At 56.8% G+C, this 17,307-nt stretch overlaps 1 protein-coding gene across 1 annotated transcript; it reads right to left on the bottom strand.

Moving 5' to 3' along the window:
* Positions 1 to 1,994: 1,994 nt before the first annotated feature.
* DMKN (dermokine) lies at positions 1,995 to 16,710 on the bottom strand. The gene is made up of 22 exons (XM_047078243.1): positions 16,254 to 16,710; positions 15,781 to 15,996; positions 15,597 to 15,656; positions 15,252 to 15,302; positions 14,870 to 15,070; positions 14,132 to 14,188; positions 13,703 to 13,768; positions 13,380 to 13,430; positions 11,760 to 11,807; positions 11,053 to 11,106; positions 10,050 to 10,094; positions 9,856 to 9,903; positions 9,612 to 9,659; positions 7,135 to 7,191; positions 6,828 to 6,875; positions 4,921 to 4,968; positions 4,763 to 4,804; positions 4,367 to 4,435; positions 2,921 to 2,944; positions 2,765 to 2,812; positions 2,427 to 2,463; positions 1,995 to 2,319 (listed from the first exon to the last, which is right to left on the bottom strand). Exons 1-20 carry the CDS (start codon positions 16,629 to 16,631, stop codon positions 2,765 to 2,767), a joined length of 1,659 nt encoding a protein of 552 aa, XP_046934199.1. The 5' UTR covers positions 16,632 to 16,710; the 3' UTR covers positions 1,995 to 2,319; positions 2,427 to 2,463.
* Between the last annotated feature and the right edge of the window lie 597 nt (positions 16,711 to 17,307).

Genomic DNA, 17,307 nt, shown 5'->3' with positions numbered 1-17,307 from the left:
AGACGGCATCTCCTTCCAAGAGAAGGCTGTTTCACCTACACTGAAAATGTGTTAAGTGTATCCACATTCATGAATGATCTTAGCTAGACCTTCTGGAGAATGTGCTGCAGCTTCTACATCAGCACGTGCTGCTTCACCTTGCACTTGTGTGTCAAGGTTTCTTTCCTTAAAGCTCATGCGCCAACCCCTGCCAGCTTCAAACTATTCCGCATCTTCCCCACCTCTCTCAGCCTTCACAGAATTGAAGAGAATTGAAGAGAATGCTCTGAATGAGGCTTTGGCTTAAGGGAATGCCGTGGCTGGTTTGATCTTCTGCCCAGACCACTCCGGCTTTCTCCACATCAGCAACAAGGCTGTCTGCTTTCTTGTTCACATCCTCACTAAAGTAGCACTTTTCGTTTCCTTCAAGAACGTTTGTTTCGCGTTCACAAATGGCCAACTGGCGTAAGAGCCTGTCTTGGCTTTTACCTTCCTCGCTAGGCTGAATCATTTCCAGCTTTCGATTTCAAGTGAGAGAGACTCTTCCTTTCACTCGGACACTCAGGGGCCCGTGTGGGGTTATTAACTGGCCTAATTTCAATACTGTGTCTCAGGGAAGAGAGAGGCCCAAGGAGGGGAGAGAGACAGGGGAACGGCCGTCAGTGGGGTACACGCACGACATTTACGGCTTAAGTTTGCCGTCTTATAGGGGTGACGCCAATGGTACCTGCCCCACAATATTACAGCAGTAACGTCAAACATAGCGATCACAGACCGCCGAAACAAATATAATAAGAATAATGAAGAAGTTTGAAATATTTCGAGCATTACCAAAATGTAATGCAGAGACACAAAGTGAGCAAATGCTATCGGAAAAAGTGGCGCCAATAGACTCGCTTGAGGTGGGGTTGCCACGAACCTTCAAGTTGTAAAAAATGTAATAGCCACCAAGCGCGATCAGATGAGGTATGTCTGTATAAAGCAGTAGCCCCCAAATCAGGACAAACATGAAAATAGGAATAGTCCTCGTCTTTCTCTCAGCCAGATGCCTTTGATCAAGACAGGTTCCCCAGGTCCATTTTGGGCCAGGTTTCTTTTATTTATTCATCAACTATTTGAGGCCTCGCCTGTGCCAGACCCTGTGGTCAGTGCGGGGGCGAAACAATGACCGAGGCAGTCGGACCATGCACTCAGGGAACTTGGGATCTTGGAGGTGGCGGGGGGGGGGGGGGTGTCCCCGAGGCTGGCAGGGAGCTTCCTGTCCTTCTTTTACTTCCTGGGTCCCTGCAGGAATGTGGGAGATGATTGGTGGGGACTCCCTAATTGGGGCACATTCTACAGCCTGGATGAGACTTTGGCTCAGAGACTCTGAGTACAGACTCTCCGGCCGTGTCTGCAGAGCTCGTAGGCTTGTGATAAGCCTGGCCTCCGCCTGCACCAAGGACCTCTGCCTGTTTCCTTGGTACGTTAATGCAGTAGAAGTTTCCACCACCCCCTCTGCCTCCCAGAGACACAGAGCTAAAGCACTGGGTATGAGCCTCCTGCCCACAACTTCCTAAGCACACGACCTCATCCACACCTCAGTGTGTTTACAAGGCAGACAAGGCCTTGTGTTTACGAGGCATATGCTCTGCTAGGCCCCTGGGCCCTATTCTTGCCCCCTTCCTGACCCTCTGGGACTGGCCTCCTCTCTTGAAAGGCTCTTTACCCCGACCTCCTGATGTGAATCGCTTCCGTGTTGCCTTTTCAGGCTAGCAAAACACCTGTGAGTTCCTCACCTTCAAGGGCACAGCATTCAGACGCAGACTGGGCAAAGATGATTTTTTACAGATGGGGAAACTGAGGCACGGTGGTATCAGCTAGCTACTGCTTGTCAGTAGCCCCACCCCACCCCTCCATTTGGTATGCCACTGTCGGCGGGAAGCCACGTTATCTACCCCTAAATCACTTCCATCCTCCCTGGTCCCGGCCACCAGCACAACATTAAAGAACACAGTGTGAGAAATCTTAGGGAAACAAGATTCGGGTTTTATTTCCATAAAGAAACTCAGGAGGAGAAGAAGCTTCTTCTGAAGAACTGTCACACCGACTTAAGGTCACAAAACGGAGTAGGTGAAGAAAAGTGGCGGGTTTATCTGATGAAGTTGCTGGTCACGGAGACCCCACAGTGCGGTTGCAAGATACAAGGGACAGACAGACTTGGTCCCCAACCTGGAAAAAACAGGTGTCAGCACCTAGACCAAGCCTGACACAGGGAGGGGAGAGCTCGGGACGCAGCCCGGTCGGGCTCCTCGAAGACTGACGTTTTTCCGGGCCTCGGTCATGACTGGAAATAATCTTCTAAAAAAGAAAAGAGCAAACGGTAGCCCGTGGCTACTCTGGAATCTGCTGAAACCAGGTGTCCCTTCATCCAGTCTCGGTGCTCCCGAAATCTCGCGGCGTCCCACCTGTCTCGCCTGCGGGTCCCCTCGCTCTTGCTCCTCCCTGAAACAGATTTGTGGTTCTGCCCAGGTCATCTCGTACCACCTCCGCCCTGGCGACTCACTTCCTCCGCACCCGTCACCCCAGACCCTTCCTCAACCTCTCCTCCTGTCAGGCCCGCACTCGGCACTCAGAGGGTGCTCCCGAGTGTCCTCTGTCGTTTCCTTATGAGTCTTCCTCCACAGGCCACACGAGGGGCTCCTCCTCAGTGCCCGTGGAGCTTCCACGCAAAACAAAGCAGATGCCGGGACCTCAGTGCACCCCCGGGGTGACCGTGGCTTGTGCGGCTCGCTCGGATACTCACCTACCAGAACTTCACCCACCGCAGCAGGCCAGGCTGCACCCGGGAAGCCTGCGGGACAAGGAGAACGTCTGAGTGGACGTCACCCTGTCTCCTGCACACCCTCTGGCCTCAGACCCTTTGTCTCAAGAGCCACGTTTTCCCCGCCCTGGTACTCACCGAGGAAGAAGGCGTGGCTACCCCCTGTAAAGAGAAGATCAGAGGAGATGATGGGGGCGCCACAGGGCCCTCCGTGTCCTCGGCCTCGGCCTCAGGGCTCAGGAGGGACCCCAGGGCAGGGGAGGGCTCAGACCAAGATCTTGGCAAAGGTCCTTGGGTCTGACTGTGGACGTTCAGCCCACGGACTTTTTTTTCAAAGCGGACTCATCAGCCAGCGCACATCTGACCCAAGATGAGCACACGCTGGCCAGGCAGACTGAAAGGTGGGTGCCCCCTGCCGCTGGGCGGGTAGAAATTGGCGAGTGGGCACCCACGGGCAGGGCCGGCTGCTCTGTCACCTGCTTCCAGTCAGTAGGTGACTTCTGATCTCTCAGTAGAAGTCCCGGCCCTGAGGGCAGGGGCTTCCTGGTTCTGAGAGATGGAGGGGAATAGGGCCTGTTTTTTTTCACCAGCCTAATTAGTACTTAGCACATTCATTTACCGAGTCTGTAAGATGGCTTTCCTTGTAACTGAATGAAACAAAATTCTCAGGGTTGTTTTTTTGTTATTTTTTTTAAGTTTATTTATCTATTTTGAGAGAGAGAGAGTGCGCGAGAGAATCCCAAGTAGGCTCCGCACTGTCAGCACAGAGCCCGAGGTGGGGCTCGAACTCACAAACGGAGATCATGACCTGAGCTGAAACCAAGTCAGGCGCTTAACAGACTGAGCCACCCAGGGGCCCCTTCTCAGGGTTTATTTGTGTGTTTGTTTCCTATTACTTGTTTTGTGGAATGAAGCATTAATTTTCCCACCAGCCAAAGGTTTCTGGGCAAGCCCCCCGCCCAAGTGCTGGTGTGCCTTCCTCTCCCCCCACCCTCCACGAAATCAGCAGTTAAAGAGGTGGAGGAAACAGACACTAAAAGCAAAGGCTGCTGGGGCGCCTGGGAGGCTCAGTCAATTAAGCCTCCGACTTCGGCTCAGGTCATGATCTCACGGTCTGTGGGTTCGAGCCCCGCATCGGGCTCTGTGCTGACAGCTTGGAGCCTGGAGCCTGCTTTGGATTCTGTGTCTCCCTCCCTCTCTGCCCCTCCCCCGCTCACACACTCTCTCTCTCTCTCTCTCTCTCAAAAATAAACAAACGTTAAAAAAAAAAAAAAAGCAAAGGCTGCTCCTTTTCCTGTGTGTCATGTGACTTTTATATCCCTCTTTGAGAGGCTATTCATTCCCAGTTTTCTCCTCCGCCTGCAATGCAGCCACTGCTACCTTGTAACCTTTTCCAAGGGGGTGTGTGTGAAGAACACCGAATGTTCCGTGGAAGATTCTGTGTTCTTCGCACCCATGGCTTCCAAAGTGCTCTCAGGGAGCCCGAGTCTCCTCGCAGACAAGACTTTCAAAACAAACAGGATTCGGCCTCAGCTAAACCTGGCAGCCACCCCAGTGAGGAAACGGGGCACTTGGGAGCCTTACCTTAGAGGGGATCTTGGCTGAGTACTGCCCACCAGAAGGAGTAGGGTGTGCCTGCTGGTTATAGTTGTGCTGCGGAAAGAAAACCAGAGAGTGGGGAGGAGGGCGGGGGCGGGGGGCGAGAGAGGGGGGAGGGCATTTTGCTGTGGAATAAACACCCCACCTCCCTGCCTGGGCCAGAGCTGTCCCCGAGACCCTGCCTCCTTGTGTCATGCGTTCTTTCCTATAGAATCTCCTCGGGCCAGCCAGAGCCCGCAGCCTCACCTCACTTTGCGGTGGTCTCCCGAATGGCCCTGCCTCCTCCTTCCCGGTACCTCTCCCAGCTCCTCAAGTGTCGCTTAGGAGATGAGGGCAGGACACCAAGGCCTGAACCCGGCGGTCCAGTGACGGATGTCTTACCTTAGAAGTTACGGCCGCCACCTCTTGCCATCCTGTGCCAGACTGAAAAAACGACAGAATGGGGGTGTGAAGGAGAGAGGGTTTCAGATTGGCCAGCGCTGAGAACAAGACCGAGAGGGACCAAGGGCCGTCGAAGGCAGGTAAAAGGGCGGACTCACCTGACCGGCGCCGCCCGACCTCTTCTGGAGCGATGACGCATCGGCGCCCTGGAAGGGAGAGGGAGCCACAGTTAGGGTGTCCTCGTCCACGGTCCTTCCGGCCCTGCCAGAGTCGAGCCTGCTGCCCAGGCTCGGCCCTCGTGCCGGAGCACCCACCCCCGCCCACCCCACCGCACCCCTGTCCATGGTCCGTGATCAGCGCTACCTACAGAGAAGGCAGGGAGCCCGGAGGAAACTGATGGCCCCGATAGATACAGGACAGGTTTCCACACCGAGTGTGGGGGAGCGAGGCAACACCACCCCCACCGTGCAGCTGGGGCTGAGGCAGACTGGCCCGGGACTGAGCGGGACTGATGGCAAACGAGCGGTGCCCACACAGGCTTCCTTGGGGCAGGCGCGCACCTCAGCCCAGCCCACGTTCTGCCAAAACCAAGCCCTGCTCCTTCCTTGGGCCCCGCAATCCCTGTTCACAAACGCTGTTCCCACAGGGCTCCTGGAAGATCGGGCTCTTACCCTCAGCACATGGAGGCAAAGCGGGGTGATTAGATTAGCTCTGGGCCAGAGAGAAAGGGGAGAAACACAAGGAAGCCCGTGAAGCCTGGTGAGGCACAGGTGCGCGGCCGTCTCCCCTCCACAGTCAAGGCGAGAGGAGAATTCTCAGCGGGAGGAGAGGAGATCGGTTTCTGTGACCATCCCTTCTCCACCTGGAGCCCCCACTCTCACCTGCCCCCACACAGGGTTAGGATGTTCCTCCTCTCACCTGACTCCCCTTGATTTTTAGCCCCACTCTTAGCCCCAACATTGAGGTCACAAACTGCTTGACCACAGGCCTCCAGTAAGTTTTTGCTTGGTCTGCATTTTTAAATTAAATTAATTGCGAACAACTAGCAATCAGATTTCCGGGACGCCTGGGTGGCTCAGTCAGTTGAGTGTCAGACCCCTGATTGTGGCTCAGGTCATGATCCCAGGGTCGTGGGATTGAGCCCCTCGTTGGGCTCTGTGTTGAGCATGGAGCCTAAGGATCTCTCTCTCTCTCTCTCTCTCTGCCCCTCTGCCCTGCTCATGCTCTTCTCTTCCTCTGCCCTGCTCTCACTCTCTCTCTCTAAAATAAAAATAAAAAAAAAATAGAAATAAATTAAAATAAAATTCAGATTTCCATCAAATGGCATGGCACACTGGCCATCCCTGAGCGCATGGCTGTACACAGCAGAAGGGCTTTGACCTCCCCCCTCACATGGCCCCGTCTGCCCAGCCTCACATGCATGAGTGAGTGCACCTTTGCCTCAGTGCCCAAAGGCTCTCGGCCATACAGAATCAAGGTATGGCCTCCTGCAGGACCCAGAGGTCCTGCCCATCCTTCCCAGAACCCAGATATTCAGACCCACTGCACCTGCTTGCACTTGACCATGACCTGACCTTCTCCCCCTGTGCCGCCTGTTTTCTTTCAGCTTTCCTCCCTAAAGCCCCCTTTCCAGTGAAGAGAGTTGACCCCAGCTCCAGGCCCCTGCCTCTTCCCCACCTCGTGTCCCCGCCACCTGCTCACCCTGCAGTACCCACCCAGCTGTGGCTCCCCCTGAGCCAGGCCACACCCAGCAGGAAAAGCAGCAGAGCAGAGACAGTGGCTGGCTTCATGTTCCTGGGCCTGTGGAGGCCCCAGCCCTGGGCTTCAGCTTTTATCGGCGGGAGGACCGCCCACCCTACTCCTTCTCCAGTGACTCACAGCTTCTCCCTCCCAATCCACCCCCACTCAGCGTTGCAGAAAGGGAGGAGAGTGGGAAGGGAGGGAGGCACCCTCCGTCAGCAGGGAGGGTGAACAACAGGGACCGAGTCTACACGTCACTGCCCAGGGCCTAGATCCCGCGTCCCCAGAGCTGAGCACCCGGCCCCAAAGGTTCTGCCACCCTTACCTCGATAATTGCTTTCCAGTTCAGGAAAGGGGTGTTGTGTTTGAAATCCTGCAGGGAGGAGAAGAGGTGAGTGGGCCTCAGCCCGGAGTGCTGCAGCTTGGTGGGAAGTTGGGGGCTGATGTGCAGGAATGGGTTTTGGAGCCTGGGTGTGGTTCGGGGGTTAGATGAAAATAAGCACAGGGGAGTTTGAGATCTCAAAAGTGAAAAGAGGGTGAATTTTGTGACAGTGGGCTGGAGCTGGAGGGAGGTGGCGACGGGGACAGATGACCAGGATCCCTAGTTCTTTGAAAAGTGAGAGGACTCCTACCTCCCAGAGCCGGCTGAAGTAGAGGAGGGCCCGCGTGCTGGGGGACGGGACTTGGCCCTGTAGAGGAAAGGCGGGGTGCAGGTTAGCACGGAGCCCGGCCCCCTGCTCACCTAGGCTCCTGTTCCCGCTACCACCGTTGCTCGGTCTTCAGAATTTCATGGTGACTAAGGTTTGAGGGAAGCCGGGTGTCTTCAGGGACACCAGAAAATGGCTTTTGGAAGCAGAGGGAGAGAAAGGCTAGCTCTCGGGCGCCACTAACCAGCTCCCCTCCCCAGGCGCATCCGGCATGCTCTTGACTATCCCTGTTCCCCCAGCCTCTGCCAGAACTCAGGACCTCAGGACCAGGACCTGTCCCCAGAACTTCCCGCCTTTTTACCTTCCCTTCCGCCTCCAGCCCATTTCCCAAAGCTGAGAGCTGCACTTCGATCCTTCCAGACACCCCCCTCCCGCACCCTGGGGAACAACAGTGGAGACGTAAGAAAGGAGCAGAGACCAGGAGTGTGGGGCAGCTAAGGTTTATTTCAAGGGTAAGGGTTGAGATTAACGGTGGGATAGCGATGTTTTAAGAAGGGATAGGAGGGGGGGGCTCCCATCCATCTGGTAGCTCCTTGTCTGGAGGTCACGGGGTGCGAAAGCTCCTCTGGTCCTGGGCAGAGAAATAAGTTCTAAGAGGGAGCTCAGGGAATAGGAATCAGGCCGTGGTGGGCCAAGTCAGGGGTGGATCGGGCCTCCGCTGCTGAAATCCGCAGGGACCTTTTTGCCCACGGCCGTCATCCAGTCAAATCTGGACATTCCAGTTGGGCTTGAAAACCTCCTACGTGCCAAGAACTGTTCCGTACATTCTCCTTGTCGTCACTGGTCAGTCTGGCCCTCCTTGTGAAGGAGATGGGCTCTCTGTTCTCTTCTCTGCCCAGCTCTGTCCTGCCCTTCTTCCCAGACCTGCTCCTGGGGAAGCCGCCCCAGATGGATCCTGCCTAACTGTGAGCGCTCTCCTTTTACCGGCCCCCTAGATGTGCCAGAATGTCGACTGCCTTCCAGGACCCGGGGAAGTATGAGCATGTGCCTCTGGGCCTAAGTTCCCCGTGAGAGGGGTTGGGGGTTGGGGGGGGGGGCTGTTTCTCTATAAAACAGAAACAGTCCATTTGCTCCTGCGGTTCATCCAAACCAGAACCGCGCTGCCGCTGGGACCTTCTGCCTCCTGTATCTTTCACTGTCCCACCTTATTCCCCAGGGGGCAGACTTGGACTTGCTGAGGGCGGGGCTCTGTCCTCGCCTCCCTGCCTACCGCCACCCGCCACCTCGGTTCCCCTGCCAGTTTTAGAGGTTAGGGGCCCTCGCCTTGTTTCTGTTGTGTTACAGGTCGAGAACTCAGAGACTGTGACAGGCAGGGTCCTGTGGCTGCTGGAGAACAAGCCCCTCCCACCCCCACCCCCCACAAGAAGCAGTGGCCACTCAGCTCTTGTCTCTGGGAGCTCGAGGAAAGAGGGGCCCCGCGTTGCCACATTTTTCAAGAGAAGCCGGAATTCCAAGTCATTTTGTAAAATCTCTCAGTTTTTAAACTTTGGCAACTAGTTCATAATGCTTTTAAAAAAAAAAAAAAAAGAATAGATCACCGGGCACCTGGGTGGCTCAGTCGGCTAAGCGTCCGACTCTTGATTTTGGCTCAGGTCATGATCTCATGGTTGGTGAGATCCAGCCCCACATTGGGCTCCATGCTGAGTGTGGAGCCTGCTTGGGATTCTCCCTCTCCCTCTCTCTCTGCTCTTGCCCCGCTCACGCTCTCACGGGTGCGCACGCGAGCGCTCTCTCTCTCTCTCTCTCTCTCTCGAAATAAATAAACATTTAATTTTAAAAAAAAAGAGTGGATCAAAGCACACCGGCTCAACCGTCATTTGCAAATTCTGCCTTTGGTATTTGTGTGGGTTGTTTATCTGCCTCTGCTATTCGGGTGTCAAATCAACCTGCCAGGGGGTCCCCTGAACGTGGAAGGCGTGGGCAGGGAGGAAGCAGAAGGGGGTTCGGGGCCCCAAGCGCCTCCTAAGATCACGCGGGCCCGGAGCCCAGCACGCCCGGCCCCTAGCAGGCACCTGGTACACACTCCCTCCTCTCTCAGCCGGCGGTCCTCCCTCTCGGTCCTCCCGACTAAGGTGCAGTCCGCCGCCTACCCGGCCTCTGCGGCCTCTCCGGTTTCCCGAGGACTAGGCCTCTTCTCGCTCCCCTTAACCTTCCAGGTCTCGAAGGGGAAACTGAGCTTCAGAGAAGCTCAAGCTTCCCTCTGCTTGAGACCCGAAAGAGGCACTCCCTCATCCCCGACTCCCAGCCCACCCCTCTGTCCTTCCTCGTCATTCCTGTCCCTCTTTTTAAGCACTGGACAAAACGCCCTCTTAGTGGCCACCATCATCTCCCCAGGTCCCCACACCTCTTCTCCAGTCCCCTCTCCCCTGGGGATCGGAATGGCATAGCCTTCCAGCCCTTACCTTGTTTATGGCATCCCAGTTAATGAAACCCAGCTTGGATTTAAAATTCTGCAGAGGGAAAAAAAAAAAAAGGAAAATGGCAAATTGGGTCATAATGCAATTGGCTCAGGGCCTCGGGGCAGGAGAGGTCAAGGTCCACCACTGACGGGCGGTTGGTTATGGAAAGAGGACCTCAGCCTGCGGGGCAGAGGGACAGGGGTTTGCCTTGCCAACAGAGTGAGCAGAGCCACCTGGCCGAACTCACCTTCCAGAAAGTGTCGAAGTTGAAGAGCCCAGGAGATGTCTGAGAGTTCTAAGGCATCGGGGAGAAATGGGATGAGAGTGGGAAGCCGGCTTGTGAGCCAGAGGCAGGGGCAGGCGCTCTGGGGCTCAGGAGGGGACCCGTGGGTTGCCTGACACCACGGTCCGGACCCAAGGTGGGGTGATGCCTCCACTCACCAAGGTATTGATCCCACTGACAGCTTCACCACCGGACCCTTGCCACTGGGTAGGAAGGGGGACTGATTTTCAAAGCCTGTGCCTCCGGTCACGCGTGCCACCTGGCCACCTGCTCCTGGCTCACCACCTCTGCCTTGGCTCAAGCTCTGTGTACTCTCTGTAAAGCCACCTTCTCTTCTTTTTCACACAGCAGCTAGGAAGCCCCCCTTCCTGGTCTATTTGCCACTTCCTAGAATAACCCTGCCCAGCCCCTTGAATCATATTCATACTCTGACTCTGCCCGCCACCCCCACCCCCACCCCCGCATAGCCTGCCCCCAAAACACTGCTGGTATGTGACGTGTGATCCACCAGGCGCCTAGCACGGTGCCTTAACCTGCCGCGTTCCTGCGTGGAGATGTCTCCACTGTACAGATAAGGAAACTGAAGTCAGAGCCGTCGGCAGCTTGCCTCAGGATCTGTCTCCTTGTTGGCCTCCAGGGTCCAGGTTCTGAACCACCTTAGTGGTCGCAGAAAGTTCTTCAGTAACTCAGGTGGGGGGGGGGGGGGGTGAGCAAGTTTGCTCGCTTTGCTGGCCCCATTTGACCCAAGAGGAGGCCCAGGCTCAGAGAGGTCAACTGACCGGTCTGAAGACGCACAGATGACAGGTGATACAGCTGTCATTTGAACCCCCAACTACTTCCTCAAAATTCACTGCCTTTCCACTTGTCAACACTGCCTTCTTAAGTATGGTTCCCAAATACAGCCCCTTGACCCCTCTGTTACTTCCGGCTATCCTTCCCTTCACAGTGATAACGTGGCTCTGACGGCCATTCGAAGGAAGGAGAGAATGAATGAATGGAGGAGACAGGGATCCCAGACCCCCATCTGGTCTCCTGACAGTTACCCGCCACAGACTCAGAGTAGCAGCGAGAAGACACTGATGCTTCTATTTCTTTTCCCGGTCCCTTAGCACTCTGTCCCCACCCCCCACCATCCCTTCTCGGAAAGCTGTCCCTGCTCACCTGATAATTGCCTTGGGAGCCCCCAACGAGGTGACTGCCTTCTTTGCTTATTTCCTGGGGAGACAGAAAATGGACAAGAGTCGGTGGGGAAGCAGGGAAGATGCGGACGAGAGGGCAGGAGAGCAGAATGTGGGCAAGGGTCTCCTGAATCAGGGGACTGGAGATTTCCCGGGACCCCCAGAGAGGCTCTTCTCCCCGGGCAGCTCCGTCTTCCCTGGAAAATCTTGCCTCAACTTCTTGTCGACCGGGCTATTGCACACTTACAATACTTACAGGTGACATAACCACCTCTTTCTGTTCATGTCTGCAAACTGCCCAAAATCCACCAGGAAGGGTCCTTGCCATCAAAGTATCTGAATTATCCTCTGGTTTTGAGGTGGAAGCCAGCCAGACCGTTGGACTAAAGTGATTCAAACTGCAGGGCCCAGTCTGGGCTGATGTTTTGCTTTGGTCAGAAGGGTGACACTAGCTGGAGAGTCAGTGGGAGCCGAGGAGGCCCGGAAGTGGCCTGGCTTGTCTCCTCCTGAGTGAGAGGTAGTTGCCTCCAGACCCCCACTCCTCGGGACTAAGATGAATTCCCAGGGCCAAGGCCAAGACTGGGCTGCGACGTGAGACTATCTGCCCTGTTGGTATCACTACTGCAGAGGTGATCACCATCCCGTTCTCTTGCCACCAGTCTCTACTCTCAAGGCCTGTCATCTCCTTACCCTGATGTCACCAGAGCTGCCGGGCCCTCCCTGTCCTCCTTGGAAGCCCTGAAGGATGAGACACGAAACACAGGTCATTGTTTTAGATCTTGGGTCCATCCCTGCAAATGTTGGTGCCGATTTAATACAATTCTTCTATAAACGCTCATGGGATTCTCTTTTGGAACATGTCAAAATATTCTTGGAATTCATCTGGGAGAGTAAAGTGTCTAAGAATAGGTGAGAAAACACTGGAAAAGACAGGCAGCAAGGGAGGACCTGTACTGGTAGATATTCATGTGCCATAAAGAAAGCAGTGCCCAGCACAGATGAGCCCGTTTAACCAAGTAGAGCTCCCTAGGCGCCTGGGTGGCTCAGTCGGTTAAGCATCCGACTTCAGTTCAGGCCATGATCTCATGGTTCACGGGTTCGAGCCCCTCATCGGGCCCTGTGCTGACAGCTCAGAGCCCGGAGCCCGCTTCAGATTCTGTGTCTCCCTCGCTCTCTGCCCTTCCCCCACCTATGCTCTGCGTCTCTCTCCCCTCCCCCACTCACACTTTCTCCCTCAAAATAAATAAATAGACTTAAAAAAAAAAAAGGTACAACCACCACAGAAGCTCTCCCAAAATATGAAGGTATTTGCAAGCAGCATTTTTACATCAGTGGTAGAAATAATTCAGTGCACACAGCTGGGAACACCAGTTCAGTATTCGGGGGGTGTAAGCGGGACAGTTACATCTCACTGGTTCCCTCCCTTCTGTTTTTCTCTGATTTTCCCCTCATAAGAGAGCACACAGCTCTGATCCAAAGTGTGGGTTAAGTCCAGCTGATCTGAGGAACTGGACTAGATTGTATACAGCAAAGTCAAGTCCAGATGGATTAAAGAGTTAAATAGAAACAATGAAATTATAGAAGTAGTTCTAGAAGAAAAGAAAAGCCTTTGCGTTCTCAAGAGCAGAAACCATAGAAGAAAAGACTGATATGTTTGACTACATATTTAAGACTTTGCTACATAAAAAACTAGAGACAGAATACTAGAGATAGAAAAGAGGGAGCTTTTCTGACACCTGTCTACCCATCGAGGTCAGTATCTCTAATATCCGAAGAGCCTGTTATTCAGGGAGCCTTCTCCCCGTTGGTCGGCTGCGCTCACACCAGCCACAGTCGAGCCCCATCTGCTTTGCCCAGAACCTGGTAGAAACCAGAATCTCAGCCCCACCCCAGGCCTGCTGACTCAGAACCTGCATTTTCACAAGAACCGTAGGTGATTGGTGGGGACCTTAGCGAAACACTTCCTCTTGTCAGTGCTGCAGGTGCTGACAGAAAGCCCAGATTTCCAGAATAACCAGGAGGGAAGCGCACGCTTTCGACACACGGTTTCCAACGCTGTCAAAGAGGTCACGGGACTCTGTTTGTTGGCCAGGTGGGTGTTGGTCATTTGAAATGATGACGTTTCTAAAAGGACTGGTTTCTATGTGATTTTTCACCGCCCCATCCATGGTATAAAGTGAGGCACACCACGTGGGGATTTGCCATTCATTATTATTTTGGAGATTCGGTTTCTTCCCCACAGACGGAGTTGGGGCTGAGCAGGGGTGGGCACAGTTTGTGCCCAAGAGTGGGCCCAAGTTTGGCTCTTACCTGACCCCCAGATCCTCCAGACACGCGGACTTCATTCCCTGGGTTGTCACACTGAGAGAGAGAAAGGGAGAGAGAGAGAGAGAGAGAGAGAGAGAGAAGGCTTTCTCTCTGTTGCCACCTGGAAACCAACCCCAGCCCCCAAACTGCAGCATGTTACCCCCAAGGCTAGCCCACACCCGCCCCCAGCAGCGCACCCCCTCTCAGCTCTGGCCGTCGCTCTCCCAACTCTCCCGTCATGCGAGGGGCCTCGGCACCCCCCGTTTTCCCTCCCATCCGGGGAAAGGAGGGAGATCTGTGCAGGTGTGCGCGCAGCGGACACTCACCTCGGGTTTATTTCCACCACCGCTTCCGCCGCCACTGCTACCCGAGGAAGAGCCAGAACCGTGTCCCTACGAGGGAAAGCAGGAGTCCATGCAGGGTCTCCGAAGCACTCAGCCAGAACCAGATCATTTCCAGGGTGTTATGTTTCTCTTTACTCCCCTGTCCCCAACCTCCATCTCTTCCCGTCTTCAGCTAGCCAGTCACCGAGGGAAGTTATTCGGAGCACAAAGGTCCGTGTGGCCAAGTGTATTTGGAAATGTGGGCCAGTTTGGGGATTCCGAGCTCTTGTCTCCTCTTCCCTCCCCCACCCCACAGGCCAGAAGTGAAGAGCCTTGACCCTGGCACCCAGGGGCTCCTGTCCTCCTGACTCTCCTCCTCCCCCCCTCTCCTGGAACCTGGAAAGGGGAAGGGACCCCTAGATCCGTAATTACCTGGGAGCCTGAGTAGCTGCTTTGATCAAAATTCCTAGAATTTTCTAAGGGACGGTCCTAGATGGGGAAGCAGGTAGTACAAGGAGCAGTAAATTACAGCAGTTAACGTGGCCTGGCTCATCCTAGTCACCTCCCTCTTGTGGCCTGACACCTTTCCCAGATATCTAAGGAAGCCGACGGTGCTCCCCACGGCAGACCCCTCCGTGGGAGAGCCCACGCTGAGCCCGTGGTCCCCTCCTGGCCCCTCACCCCTTTTGTAGGGGCCCCACGTGTCCCGTATGTATCAGTGTCATCTACACCACAGCTCCACAAATGTCCTCTCTCCATGTGTGCGACAGGCTTGCCCCTGTTCCCCGGGGAGCTTCCCAAGCAGGTGTCCTTTTTTCCCATGTCCACCCCTCTCTTTCCGTCTGCCACCCCCGTCTCTTGTCAGATCTGCCCAGTGGACACTGGCACAGCGGTGGGTGAGACGGGAGGGAAAGCACCCCACCCGCGTGGAACGGAAGACACGGGAGCCCCGTGAGCTGGCAGCAGGCAGGGCACCCCTTGTGGGGACCTAGGGGGTGTGTGTAAGGAACACCGCCTGCTGGGGCCGGGAAGGTGGGGTGCAGGGGCCGAGGGGCCCAGGACGGGGCCACAGCGACGCCAGCGTTCGGGAAGACCTTGGAGGCTGTCTCCTCCGCAGGGACCGCCGGGGTCCGGGCTGCACCTCTGCCTTCAAGGGGGAGCAGGACTCACCCAGCTGGGCCCATAATTGCTGCCACCGTTGCCACTGCTGCTGCCACCGCCGCTGCCACCGCTGCTGCCACCGCCGCTGCCACTGCTGCCACCGCCGCTGCCACCGCTGCTGCCACTGCCGCTGCCACCGCTGCTGCCACTGCCGCTGCCACTGCTGCCACCGCCGCTGCCACCGCCGCCGCCACTGCTGCCACCGCTTCCCTGAGGGGCGGGAAGAGACCAGAGTGAGAACCAGAGTCGAGAACATCAGGATCATTTGCTCCCCTCCCCCTCGCCCTCCCCCTCTTGCTCGGGCACATTCCCGGCACCGTCTCAGGGGAGCAGAGACTCCATCGTCCGCTGTGCAAAATGCCCCCAGCCGCCCAGTCGCCTGTCCCCTTACCCCGGAGTTGCCAGAGCTTCCGCCTGAGCCGGACGGCGGGGGGTTGGTGCACTGCAGGGGAGAGTTTCCAGACCTCAGTCAGAGCCCCTGCCCTCGCGGCCGGGCTCTCCCGCTTCCTGTGGCTTGGCCCCTTTCCCCACGTGTTTCTCCCCCACGCCCCGTCCCACTCCCCTCCCCTCCTCCTGGTCACCTGGCCCGGCCCGTCTCTTCCCTGTCCAAGCTGCCTTGTACCTCAGTCCGCTCCCCCCACCCCGCCCCAATCCTTCTTTCTTTCCTCTTCAATTCGCCTCCTTTCTGTCCCAGGCACCCGAACACCCTCTGCTTTGCCCACACCCGTCCCCTCACCTCTGTGTGTGAGTTGCTGCTGCCTCTCACTGAGCCGTACCCGGGCTGGACCACGGTCCCCTGCGGAGAGGGGCAGGCTGAGCCGGGGACTGATGGGGACTGACCGACAGATGAGGGAGGCGTGGGGACCGTGGGCTCGAAGGGCGGGAGGTGGCGCGCATCAGGGCTGGGGTGGTTACCGTACCTGAGCGTTGGGCCCCAAGTTCAAAGATCCTCCATTGGCTCCTTGGCCCCAGGCGCCTCCCTGAGAGTGGGTTCCGAAGCTGCCATCTGAACCTCCGGGGTATCCCTGGCCCCAAGGAGTCCCCGGGCCTCCAGGGTTGCCCTGGCTGTGACCTCCAAAGCCACCCTGGGAGCCAAAGATGCCATGGCCTCCAGATGGAGGCTGGCCATCGGTTCCCTGCAAGAGCAACGCGCCCACACTTAGTGTGCGTGACCATCCGCCTGGTGACAGGGGAGGGCGGGACAAAGCCCGAGGCAGGGGGACGGAGACCCCAAGGCGGCAGGGGAAGGCCGCATCACGTGGAGGGAAACCACCGCAGACAGCCACAAGTAAGAGACCTTCCTTCCCATGGGTCACCCTTCCAACCCACTCCAAGCCTCTCAACCCGGGGGCCCACGGCCTCCCATTTCCACACCCAGCTTCCCGCTACTCACCCAAGCACCGTTGCCGCCGGGCACGCCCTGCCAGGAGCCGTGAACCGCATCTCCTCCGCGGCGAATGATGTTCTCAGCCTGCCTGCCTGCCTCACCCCCAGGGTTCCCAAGGACGCGGGCTGCCTCCTCCACGCCACGGCTCGTGGCCCCCCTGCTTGCAGAGCCGGCGGTCCCTCCGGTCCCTTCGCCAGCAGCCTCTTCGACTCCTTGGCTGATGGCATCTCCCACCCCCTTTCCGATGGCGTCTCCCATCCCGTGTCCCACGGCCTCCTCGACACCTGTTCCCGCACCCTCCCCTTCTTTCGGCAACGGGCCGGCCCCCCCGCTGCCCAGGCACAGGGCCAGCAGGAGGCAGGCCAGGGAGCCCTGCAACCTCATCTCCGCCTCGCTCCTTCTCTCCCTCCTGCCTTCTTCCCACCCGAGTTTATTTCTCTCTGCCCTGTCTCCTCCTCCCTGCTGCGTGGCCTCCCCTGTTCTCTTCTTCCTTCGGACTTCTCCCTCCCTCTAGGTGTGCAGCCTTCTCCCTCCTTTCCCAGACTCCCCTGCCTTCCCAGAGTCCTCCTCCCTGCCTCTACTCCTTATACTGCAGCTTGGGAGAAGGTGGCAGGGCTGGGCAGCCCTGTGTCCCTCCCTCGTGACTCAGGGCCAGCCACCGATAGGGTAATGAGCTGTAATTGTGAGTCCGAGAATCTGTGTTGAAACAGAGAGGGAGCCCAAGAATCAGGGAGGGAGGGAGACATGGGATGAGGCAGGTGCAAAAGTGTTCCGATTTCCCAACCTTAGGAATCTGGGGCGCAGGGTGGGGATGGGGGCATCCGAGGAGACAGGTGGTTGGCGTCTCCTAGAGGTGGTGGGATGGAGGGGACTTAGGAGAGAGGAACCACAGGCAGGACCCAACCAGGGAGGCCAGCGTAGGAACCCAGTGGGGCAGGACCCACTAGGTGGAAGCCAGCCCGGGTCAGGGGCACCAGGATGAGAGGCAGGTGCCCTTTCTTGGCCTTGCTGCCTTGGTTTTGGTGGCCTTTGTCTCTCCCATCTGTCTTCCCGCCCATAC

The sequence above is a fragment of the Lynx rufus genome, unplaced genomic scaffold (genome assembly GCF_022079265.1).
Source record: "Lynx rufus isolate CCGP_SWC_20201006 ecotype Redwood Valley unplaced genomic scaffold, mLynRuf1.p SCAF_16, whole genome shotgun sequence".
Classification (NCBI taxonomy): Eukaryota; Metazoa; Chordata; class Mammalia; order Carnivora; family Felidae; genus Lynx; species Lynx rufus.
This window is presented reverse-complemented; position numbering and strand designations above follow the sequence as displayed.

Excerpts from the sequence above, each read along its gene's own strand:
- DMKN (XM_047078243.1), bottom strand. The coding sequence starts at position 16,631 with ATGAGGTTGCAGGGCTCCCTGGCCTGCCTCCTGCTGGCCCTGTGCCTG. Across the intron at positions 13,431-13,702 it reads GTGGTGGAAATAAACCCGAG|TGTGACAACCCAGGGAATGA; the intron begins GTGAGTGTCCGC and ends TCTCTCTCTCAG. Across the intron at positions 10,095-11,052 it reads GCTCCCAAGGCAATTATCAG|TGGCAAGGGTCCGGTGGTGA; the intron begins GTGAGCAGGGAC and ends CTTCCTACCCAG.